Below are 12,021 nucleotides of genomic sequence, written 5' to 3'. Positions count from 1 at the left end.
CCTCTTCTTCTTCTTTTGGCCCACTAACTTTTCGGATGTTTTGGAGATCTACAAATGGAATGGCTGATGATAATAACTGAAGTGGTAGAAGGTGGTGAAATTACTAAGGGAAGATGTGAAAATATAATAGAACATAAGGGAGGTCCTGGAGAAAAGCTCATTTTAAGGGGAAAAGTAGTAGAAGCAGAAAAGACAACAATGAAGACAGAGCAATCAGAGAGGATGAGGGGGACAAGATAGGTGGGATCTGAAAGAGGGGCAATTCAATGTGTGAAGGGTCTCAACTCCCAGCCTCATCTTCCCAGACTCCCTGCAGAAGTCAGGAAAATAACTTTAAAAGATACCATTATATTTGGAAATTACGTGGTCTCCAGGTGAAAAAGGATTGTAAGAATTTTAGGAGTGCATGCCTGTGCATGCTCAGTTACTTTATTCATGTCTGACTCTTTGTGACCCTGTGGACTGTAGCCCACCAGGCTCCTCTGGCCATGGGATTCTCCAGGCAAGAATACTGGAGTGGGTTGCCATGCCCTTCTCCAGGGAATCTTCCCAACCTAGGGACTGAACCCATATCTCCTGTGTATCCTCTACTGAAGATAGATTCTTTACCTATTGAGCCATCTGGGAAGCTGTTAGGAGAACATGGCCTTTAAGGAAATAGAATAAATAAAAGAAGGCTAATCTGAGGAAATCAGACGCTAATGGATACAGCAGAAATGCTGTATGTATAAAACAGTGACCTACAATATTTAAATGATTGGGCTGTAGTATTTAAAATTCCCTTGATTATCCTTTTTTCAGAACCCTGACAGGATTTTAGATGTGTCCCTAAATGTGTAACCAAAGCAATGACTGCAGCTCTAATTAAGCCCAAATATACACCATTACACCCTGCAAATACCACTGAAGGTCTGGTCTTCCTCTATTAGATGAGTTTAAGACAAGTTTCTTGCAATGTATTAGTCAGTGCTGGACCAAAGGGATTTAAAAAGAATAATGATTAGATAAAGAAAATTATCTGAAGAATAATAATAAAATGCCTGAGTAGGTGAAGTTAATCTAAGGGTCCAAGTTTTTCCATCATATTCATATTACTCATTAAACAGGCAGGTGCCTGCTCTTTCCTTCAAGGGAAGGAATAATGATGGGCTACACCCTTCTTTCAAAAGAGGTAAATCATGTTGAGGGGACAGAAAAAATAGATGGCAATCATGGTTTTAGCTTCCTGTTTTTCAGCTGAAGAATCTGGTTCAAAATATTTAAGAAACTATAGATTTTTAAAATGTGACTCTCTAGGTAGAATAGACAGATGTACAAGAGAAGGTTACGGTTGAGTTGAAAGAATCCAGAAATAGGGGATGGAAACCCTGAGTTTCTATGTTGGCTCTGCTATGATTTGGACAAATCAATTGACTTCTGAGTCATATTTTCTTTGCTTGAAAAATGAAGAAGCTCATAGCCAACTCACGGAATGAGAAGATATAGAAATTTTAAAATACAGACATATATAATATATATTATATATATGTTGTAATTATATAATATATGCTTATATTATATAATATATTATAAATATATATAATATATAATACAATTATATAATATATACTTATATAATACTTACATTATATAATTATATACAATACAATATTATAAAAGATAAGTTTTACCACAGGCTGAATGACTAAAAGGCCTTGTAAACCATTCTGTAATAGGTGATACTTTTATTTGAGGCAGCTAAGCAAGACACTTGATTTTCAGTGTGCTTCTGTGAGGTAAGCACACCAAAAGGTACGTAGTATCATCTCTGAAAATGTTTTACAAATATATTTTTGAAAAGGCAGACCTACAGTATACAAATATTTATAAATATTATGCCTTAACTCCATCCAAATTTAGTTGAACTTAGATATATTTGAAGGATTAATTTCATTATTAGTCAGATATAAGTCAATGAAATTTATTGCATTTATTCATTCAAAAGTTGTCTTCCTTCTTCTGTTTACTAAAGTCTCTTGCATTTCACTCTATTTGCCCTAAAGAAGAAAATGAATACCCAGTGAATCATGTAGACTTAGACATGATCACTGCAAGATTACAAATCAGTAAATTATAGGAAGATTAAATTAATTATGGGTGGAGTACGTTATTCCACTTATGAGATATTTCTATAGAATTATTTCAATTGATCTATTTTTTGTTTTAAGTTTAACTATTACATTTTAAGTCACAAATGGCTTTAAAGGGAGCAAACTGATGATGAGAGGCATCAGTAGGTATGAATTTGCCTCAAAAATATTTTTAAGAAACAAATTTCTGCATCAAGCTGGAATATTTCAGTAATTTGAAGTTAATGTCAACTTTTAAAATACTCTTTTCTGGTTTCAGGTAGATAAATGCTAAGCATTTAGGATGATAAAACCAAGATGTAAAATGTATACTAACCATGTGGATCCGGAAAGACCAGCAATGTAGGTAGCACAGTCTAAAATCCCTGAGTCATACAGCGCCTTCATCACACCGGAGAATCCTACCATGGCTCGAAATCCCCCACCTGAGCCCAGTATGGCCACCACAGGCACCTGGAATGATGAAACATAGGATTATTTATCAAATAAAGTCATATAATATGTCATGCTCATCTCCATTTTGATATGTCCCACATTTGGTAATAAGGGATTATAAGTTCATTCATATTTTGATATTATCTGTTAAATATAAAATAATGTTTAAGAAAATCAAGAATTAATGTCTATTAGAAAGCAGACATTATTAAAATGGCCAACTAACCCTATTTGAAAACAATAATAATAGCAACAGCAGTCCTTTATATTTGCTTGACTCTTTGCAGTCTGGGGCTTGCTTTTGGGTGTACTTTTTGTTTTAACTGATCCTTTCAAAATTGCTGTAAATGAACAAAAACAGTATTTGGTCATTTTTCAGATGGAAGTTCTGAAAGGATGCTATTACTATATAAGATCTATTAGCTGGTAATCTGTAGTTGAGAAAGCACCTTGCCTTCTTGATCCAGAATTCTTAGCTATCCTTTATGCTGACTCACTTCAAAAAATATGTTATTATTTAAGCCATCAAAAAGAACGCAATCATCTTAATGACATATAAAATTTATCTCTTCCATCTTTAAGTCATTCATCAATCCGATTAAGTGGCCTTTGTGTTTCAGGCATCCCCACAGTGGATCTGGGGAATATAGCTAATTTAACTGAGGCAGAAATGTAATAGTAATCATGACAACAACAAAAGGAATAGATAACATTCACTGAGCTCTTATTATCTGGTTGGAATTGTTCTCAATATTTTATAGACATTGCCTTATTTAATCCTCACGAAAACTCTATGAGATTTCTATTTTACAAGTGAGGAAACCCAGGCCTTGAAAACTTGTGCAGAGTCATGCAACCAATAAGTAGCAGAGTTGAGTGAAGAGTCATAGGCTCGGCGTGGCAGCACGCCTTAAAGTCAAGTGCTACAGGTTAGCAGCACATCGGGTCCAGAAGGTGTGGTCAGTTTCAATCAGAAGGATCGGAGTGGTGGAGAAAGCTTCACAGACCAAGGAACCTGAGCTTGATGTTAGAGATGCAAAATTATCCCATAGGGAGGGATGAAGACAAGGGAGAAGGCTGTTCTGGGGAATGGGAGCAGCACAGGCCAATGAAGAGTACTTGCAGCGAAACAGAGAGGCAGAGACTGTCTGTAACATGACTGAGATACAAGCTTGTTTATTTGGAAAACTTATGTAGAGCCATGCAATCAATAATTAGCACAGCTGAGTCAAGAGTCATACCCTCGGCCCTGGTAGCATGCCTTATCTCACGTGTGCATAGCTTTCAGGGGGCCCACAAAGTCAAAAGTCTTTTCACAATAACAAGAAGATCTTCCTTTCCTTCTTTCATTCTCATTTTCTCATGAGTGTAAAATGAAATTTTCCAGAGACTAGATGATATTAGATAGAGCAACAGTTTGACTTTAAAAACACAGAATAACCTGCATTGAGTTTCAAGCACTTAAATCCTAACGCTTGGGTGTTCACTCACCAGTGGGATAAATATAGACATTCGTGACATCATGTTTTGAGAACTAAAAGGACCAAAAAGGCTATAGAATTCTTGCATATAGAAAGGGAAGTCTACAGGAGTTAGGTCTTACTGGAGGTAGAACAGTGAATGGCAGGACAACCAGAACTGATTTCTTAATCCAGAGCTCTTCTGTGGTGGCCATCAAATTTCAAGCCAATTGAAGCCCTCATTCATGAAAACACAGTGCAATGAAGCAACTGAAATGGGTTTGAACTTGTGTATACTTAGATGAATGGAATGCTCTGAAACATAGTTTTAAAATTGTAAATAAAATAAAATATATAAGTTCTGAAAAACTTATATGGAGAGGGATGAAAGCTAAGATAGGAAACTAAAGTAGGTGAATGGAGTATAATACAGTATTAAGAGTAGTGGCACCCCACTCCAGTACTCTTGCCTGGAAAATCCCATGGATGGAGGAGCCTGGTAGGCTGCAGTCCATAGGGTCGCTAAGAGTTCAGCACTACTGAGCAATTTCACTTTCACTTTTCACTTTCATGAATTGGAGAAGGAAATAGCAACCCACTCCAGAACTCTTGCCTGGAAAATACCATGGATGGAGGAGCCTGGTGGGCTTCAGTCCATGAGGTCGCAAAGAGTTGGACACGACTGAGCGACTTCACTATTGGTGCTGCTGCTAAGTCACTTCAGTCGTGTCCGACTCTGTGCGACCCCATAGACGGGAGCCCACCAGGCTCCCCCGTCCCTGGGATTCTCCAGGCAAGAACACTGGAGTGGGTTGCCATTTCCTTCTCCAATGCAGGAAAAGTGAAAAGTAAAAGGGAAGTCGCTCAGTCATGTCTAACCCTTAGCGACCCCAAATAGCCACAAATAAGAAAAGGTATGTGATTCTGAGATGAAAAGATCAGCCTTAGTAGTAGGACTATACTAGGGAGCTAGGAAAAAAAGATTAGGCAAGACTTTAAAGGGAAAAAAATGTCAGGGTTGATATTGCAGAAGGAGGAAGACTATTTACATTCAAAATTATGTGGGGGCTTTTAATTCTGTTGATTTGGTTACTTGCAACACTGTGTTATTGAAAATAACGTTAAGCCCAATACAAATAAGGTAGTTCAGAGTAAAAGTAACAGGTAACACTGTTTCATTTCAACATATAATACAAAATCTACAATATTGTTCAAAGAGAAATTTCATAAGAGAAGCTGGAAAATTGAATGTAAGACCTCTTTAATCCTAAGAAAGCAATTCTCCAGATGTCCTTCTTCACACGCCAGGAGCCCAGCACATAATTATGGATGACAATCTTATGTTAGGAATTTTCTGAAAACAGCCACTTACTAAACTGGGACTCATGTAACTCAGTTTTCATCATTGCTTTACAGTAACCCTAAAGAGGTTTTCAACCCACTCCAGTGTTCTTGCCTGGAGAATCCCAGGGAAGGGGGAGCCTGGTGGGCTGCCTTCTACGGGATCGCACAGAGTCGGACCCGACTGAAGTCACTTAGCAGCAAAGAGGTTTTCAGGTCAAAATTTTGGATTGCTATCATTTGAAAGAAAATGCCATATTATTTGTATATAAAAATTAATGAAATAATTGAACTGTACAGATTACAATTTACAACCTTATTTATGGCACATGAATTTAATTTTTGCAATTCTATGAGATATATCTTATTGCCATTTTAAAGATAAAGGCATTGAAACACAAGAAACATCACTTTTCCACAGTCATAAAGCCAGAAAGTGGTGTCCTGTGGATTTAAAGCTGGGTTTGTCAGATTCTGAAGTTTTAAATTCACTGTGCTCCACCGGAAAGATTCCCCCATACCTACGGGGACCTTAGCAAAGGAAATCCTCTTTGAACTTCCTTAGCAAAGGAAACCCTTTTTGAAAAAAATTGGGGGTAGGATTAATAAAATTTTTGCTACTGGTAACATTCTGGATTCTATAAGTCATACAGAATATGCATTTTTAAAATATAAAATTAAAATTTTTATTAACTATAAATAGGAAATTTAGACTTACGAAGAAAATTTATTTCATTTAATCTTGTGTGTGTGTGTGTGCTCAGTTGCGTCCGACTCTTTACAACCCATGGACTGTAGCCCACCAGGCTCCTCTGTCCATGAAATTCTCCAGGCAAGAATACTGGAGCGGGTTGCCATTTCCTACTCCAGGAGACCTCCCTGATTCAAATATCAAACTTGTGTCTCTTGTAACTCCTACACTGGCAGCCGGATTCTTTACCAACTGCACTACCTAGGAAACCTCCTCAAAAGGAGATTATTATTTTCATGTCTCAATTGAGGAGGTATTTAAGTACACATGTTATACCGTATCTGCATCCATATTGCTGATAATCAGAATGTGAGATGCAGAGTCACGGGCACATAATTCATGCTCTTTCCTTTTCCCCATTAGAGTAATCCTTGTTGAGAGAAACCATTTGGTATTTAGCTAAATTCCTTTTTCTTTTCTTTTTTTTTTTTTTTTGCCATGGCTCATTGCTGCTGGGATCTTTCTGACCAGGGATTGAGCCTGCACCCTCAGCAGTGAAAGCACATAGTCCACCAGGGAATTCCCTAAGTTACATTTCAGATTTATGCATCACTTCAGACACCAGCACAATTTTATGTAACAAATAAAGACAAACTTTGGATGTTTTAATAGGGGTAGTCATTCTGAAATAACTTCCAAAGAATAATGGGGGACTTATAAGGTGCAGATGTTAGTCCTGGCTCTAAGTCTAAAAAAATGAAAAAAATAGAAGTTGCTGTGAGATTTTAGGTTATATTTAGACTTAATTGCACCAATATTTGTGTATAAATGATATCAATGACTATTTCTCATACTTCTGTCATACGATTACAGGAAATGAATTTTATTTACCAAAACCCTGTGTTTTGATTACATTATTCTCATGCATGGGCTTGAGGATATTATTAATTTCCTCCTTTGCAAAATAAAATGTGAAGATGCTCAAAGATTTTTTTATGTTTTAATAGATTTTAAGTTCCAACAATTATATAAGACTTTTGCCTTCTTGGTTCCTGTATTAGTCAGAGTTCTCCAAAGAAATGGAACCAGTAGGTAGGTAGGTAGGTAGGAAGGTAATCTATCTAAGTATGAAAGTGACTCACACAATTATGAAGAATGACAAGTCCAGGTTTGCCGTTGCAGTCCAAACGCCAATAGGTAAGGAACCAAGAGAGCGGATGACTCAGGTGAAGCCTGAGTCTGTTGGAGAATCCTCTTGCTTGGTAAGGTTGATCCTTTTGTTCTATGTAGGCCTTCAACTGATTAGATGGGGCCCACCCACATTATAGATGACAACTTGATTATTCAAATTTCACTGATTTGAAGATCAATCAAGGGACTTCCCTGGTGGTCCAGTGGCTAAGACTTCATGCTCCCAGTGCAGGGGGCTCAGGTTTGATCCCTGATCAGGGAACTAGTTCCCACATGCTGAGACCAAGAATTCTTATACAGCAACTAAAGATCCCATGTGCTACAAGTAATACCTGGGCAGACAACTAAATAAATAAATACTAATCAAATAAGAAAACATCCTCCACACTGATGAAAATTGACTATCACAAGTCCACCCCTTCTCAACTCAGCAGCTATATGCATCCCTTTAACCATACTTAATCTCCAAATAAAGACAACAAGGTCATACGCCTACCTAACATAATACAGGACTTCCCTGGTGGCTCAGATGGTAAAGCCTCTGTCTACAATGCGGGAGACCAGAGTTCGATCCCTGGGTTGGGAAGATCCCCTGGAGAAGGAAATGGCAATCCATTCCAGGACTATTGCCTGGAAATTAAAAGACGCTTACTCCTTGGAAGAAAAGTTATGACCAACCTAGATAGCATATTCAAAAGCAGAGACATTACTTTGCCAACTAAGGTCTGGCTAGTCAAGGTTATGGTTTTTTCCTGTGGTCATGTATGGATGTCAGAGTTGGACTGTGAAGAAGGCTGAGCACCAAAGAATTGATGCTTTTGAACTGTGGTGTTGGAGAAGACTCTTGAAGGTCCCTTGGACTGCAAGGAGATCCACCCAGTCCATTCTGAAGGAGATCAACCCTGGGATTTCTTTGGAAGGAATGATGCTAAAGCTGAAACTCCAGTACTTTGGCCACTTCATGCAAAAAGTTGACTCATTGGAAAAGACTCTGATGCTGGGAGGGATTGGGGGCAGGAGGAGAAGGGGACGACCGAGGATGAGATGGCTGGATGGCATCACGGCCTCGATGGACGTGAGTCTGAGTGAACTCCGGGAGATGGTGATGAACAGGGAGGCCTGGTGTGCTGTGATTCATGGGGTCGCAAAGAGTCGGACACAACTGAGTGACTGAACTGAACTGAACTGCACATGATACAGATATCCTGTGTGCAAATGGAAATGCACTAATCCTTTCCCCGGAAAAGAATGCAAAGTCCTTAAATATGCTTACTCTTCTCCTTGATGCCTCATAACTTAAATAGGAATCTGTTTTTATAATTCTGTGTGTGCATGCACACACACACACACATTCATAATGAATTAAGGAAGAAATATTCATGTCAAATACAATCTCATTTCAGTCATCTGGTAATAGCTGGTATTTATAACTACCGCCTGCTGCTAAGTCACCCCAGTCATGTTGGACTCTGTGTGACCTCATAGACGGCAGCCCACCAGGCTCCCCGATCCCTGGGATTCTCAAGGCAAGAACACTGGAGTGGGTTGCCATTTCCTTCTCCAATGGATGAAAGTGAAAAGTGAAAGTGAAGTCGCTCAGTCGTGTACAATTCTTAGCGATTCCATGGACTGCAGCCTACCAGGTTCCTCCACCCATGGGATTTTCCAGGCAAGAGGACTCGAGTGGGGTGCCATTGCCTCACTATCCATTCTCTATTTTCTTTGCCTTCAACCAGCACCTCAGCTGGTGGGTGATCTAACCTTCATTTCTGAAAGTTCTGGGTCATTAGCAGTCCTTCCTGGACTGGGTTCTTAAAGTTTTCCACTGATGTAACTCAGGGCATGGTAATACTAACAGACACCACAGAGGATCTCTTGTATCTCAGATATACTCTTCCTTACCACATCATCAGTTCAGTTCAGTTCAGTCGCTGAGTCGTGTCCGACTCTTTGCGACCCCATGAATCGCAGCACGCCAGGCCTCCCTGTCCATCACTAACTCCCGGAGTTCAATCCTTCTTTAACAGTCAGTAATCGATCACCCCCACCAGGATAGTAGTTCCCTTCTTTACCTGCTGAATAAAGAGGAGGCCAAAAAGGTCAGGGAGCAGTCTTAAATTATATTTCAGTGGAATCATTGTTGCACTTTCGGTGGAAGCATTCCTTTCTCAGAATGAAGACCTCTAAGTCAGAAGAGTATAAGGTCATGCAGACAGGAAACAAATATTTTGCTAGTGGGTCACTAGGGGTAATAGTGAGTGGAACCACTTCCACTCTTGGAGTCATGAATCCTGGGGATAAATAGCACCAATTTTGGATGCTGATTCAGAGGATTTAAACCTCCCAGAAAACCATATTCCAGGTCTGCAAGGTACTGCCACTGAGCTGGCACTGTAACTGAGTCTTCAAAAGGTATTCTAGCATTCCATCAAAGCAGCTACTTCATGATGGTGGAAAAGATGGCAAAGCAGGTAAATTCCGTGACATGGTTCATTGCCATGCTTCATTTGCTGAGAAGCGATTTCCTTGATCAGAAGCAATGCTGTATGGAATATTACAACAGTAAATAAGGCATTTTGTATGTCTACAGATGGTAGTTTTGGCAAAATTCTTGAGCACAGGGAAGGCAAATTTGAATCCAGAGTAAGTGTTTATTCACGTAAACACAGAAGATTGCTCTTTCCATGATGGCAGCAGTCTGGTGTAATCAGTCTACCGCTGACGACCCATAGGAATGATGCCATGTTGGGGACTCAGGGTTGGTCTCTGCTGCTGGCCAACTGAGTACTTAGCGGCTGCTATAGCCAGTTCAGCCTTGGGAGATGGAAGTCCACACTGCTGAATCCAAGCCTAACCTCCATCCCTGCCATGATGGCCACTTTTTTCATGATCTTATTGGGTGATGACAGAGATGACTTGTGAAAGAAACTGACTGGTATCCACAGAACAGTTCATCTTATATACTTCATTAATAAAATCCTTCTCTGCTAAGGCCACTCTTTGGTGGGCATAGACCTAGGATACAGCTATTTTCCATCCATTCAGAAAGATCAATTCATATACCTCCTGTACAATCTTTTCCTTTTTTGTCATCAGTTTTCTAATTGTGTTCTTTTAAAGTCCCTAACCAAGCAGCCCAAGAATTGGCCACAGGCCATGTATCAGTATATAATTTCATGTCTGGCCACTTCCCCCCCCAAGCAAAATGAAAGAGTAGGTGCCCTCTTATAATTCTGCCCTCTGGGAAGATTTCCCTTCACAACTTTCCTTCAAGGGTATCTCAGAAAGGGACTGGGGTCCTGCAGCTGTCCTCTTTCAGGTGGTACCGAAACATTTGCAAAATCACCTGTGACAAGAAACTAGTGTTCTTTCCTCTTGTCACCTGACTCCCTTATGAGGCTCTGGATGCAGGATGGAAAAGAGAGATTAGGGTAACAAAAGTGGGACACATGGGCAATTGGGCCACCACTTAATGGAATTTATGTGTATCTTCAGGGCCTGGTCAGCCTGATTTCATGTATAAAACTTCTTTCTGTAGTATGATGGAGTGCATCTGCGCATACCCAACTTTATGACTTGGTGGGTCAGATAACATGACAGTCAGCTGAGGTCACATGATAACTTGGTGACCTATACTTAAGCATGCAATCTCTACTAAGGCCCAGTAAGCAGGCCAAAAGCTACTTTTCCGAAGGATAGTAGTTAATCAAAGAGGATGGCAAGGTCTTGTACCCAAGGTGCCTGTGCTGCAATCCATCTGCAAGTACCTACCCCAGCCAGCAAAGAGCATTCCTATCTGCCACACATACAAACAGATCTGGCCCCCGGGGCAGAGCAGCTCACAACTTAACTGAGTCCTATTGTAGAGCCTTCTCTTGTTTTGGACCCCATTCAAAACTAGCTAAGGGGAGCTCCAACAGATTGTCCAACCATGTTTATAACTAAAAGGAATAGGAATCGACACAGGAAAGTGCTATTGTCATAATGAAGGTGGAAACGAGAGGAAGAATATTCTTAATGGAGGAAATCAAATAAACAAAGAAATAAAAATTCTTACTGAAAACCCAAGGTTGATTTTTATTACCTCCTTCTTTGAAACTATTTCGCTTTTTCTCCCCCTCTGTCACTAGACAGTCTTTTCTTTCTCTAGTTTTTCACTTAATTTATCTGACAAACTTAAGTACATAATAGTAGTCTAGATAACAGAATATATTACTTAAGGACTACTTATACTCTTATTTCCATACAAAGCTATCTGTCTGTGTATTCCTTATATTCTGCCTTAAGAAGGAACATTTCCATCTTTATTCTTCCATGAAAGTTGGAACAAATTTCCTTCTCTCATTTCCTTGCTATTTTAATTTCAAATCTGAGTCCCCTAATCAGTTCTTGCTCTCTGTATAGTTAGTTATGTGGGGACATGAAAACTGTTAAGCAGCATTTCTCTTCAAATAAGAGACTCTAATTTGGAAGCTTCATCTGATTAAAAGCTATTTTGGAACAAGAACATTTAAAAGAACTGGCCTTTAAATAATCCAAATACGACAAAAATTCCCACACACAAAGTGTCACAGATCTTACTCACAGGAAAGACCTCAGCCCTTTTTATTTATGGAGGAATTATATTCATCAGAGACACTGTTCCAACAACAAGCTCACTTATCAGATTTTAATTCCATGAAAACAAAGTTGAAAGAGAAAGGGATGATTTGGAGAAATTACTTTTAGGGAATACATAGAGCTTGGAGAAATGGCAGCTGATCGCAGTGGCTGC

The 12,021-nt window shown here is 39.3% G+C and overlaps 1 protein-coding gene across 1 annotated transcript in view; it reads right to left on the bottom strand.

Annotated features, from left to right (window-relative positions):
- Nucleotides 1-12,021, bottom strand: part of PLA2G4A (phospholipase A2 group IVA) — a 163,681-nt gene that overhangs the window by 58,850 nt on the left and 92,810 nt on the right. The window contains exon 8 of the mRNA XM_069544150.1: nt 2,446-2,582. Within this exon, the coding sequence (XP_069400251.1) occupies nt 2,446-2,582 (137 nt within the window). The remainder of the gene's footprint in view (nt 1-2,445; nt 2,583-12,021) is intronic.

This window comes from Ovis canadensis, chromosome 12 (genome assembly GCF_042477335.2).
Source record: "Ovis canadensis isolate MfBH-ARS-UI-01 breed Bighorn chromosome 12, ARS-UI_OviCan_v2, whole genome shotgun sequence".
In the NCBI taxonomy this organism is placed as follows: domain Eukaryota; kingdom Metazoa; phylum Chordata; class Mammalia; order Artiodactyla; family Bovidae; genus Ovis; species Ovis canadensis.
This window is presented reverse-complemented; position numbering and strand designations above follow the sequence as displayed.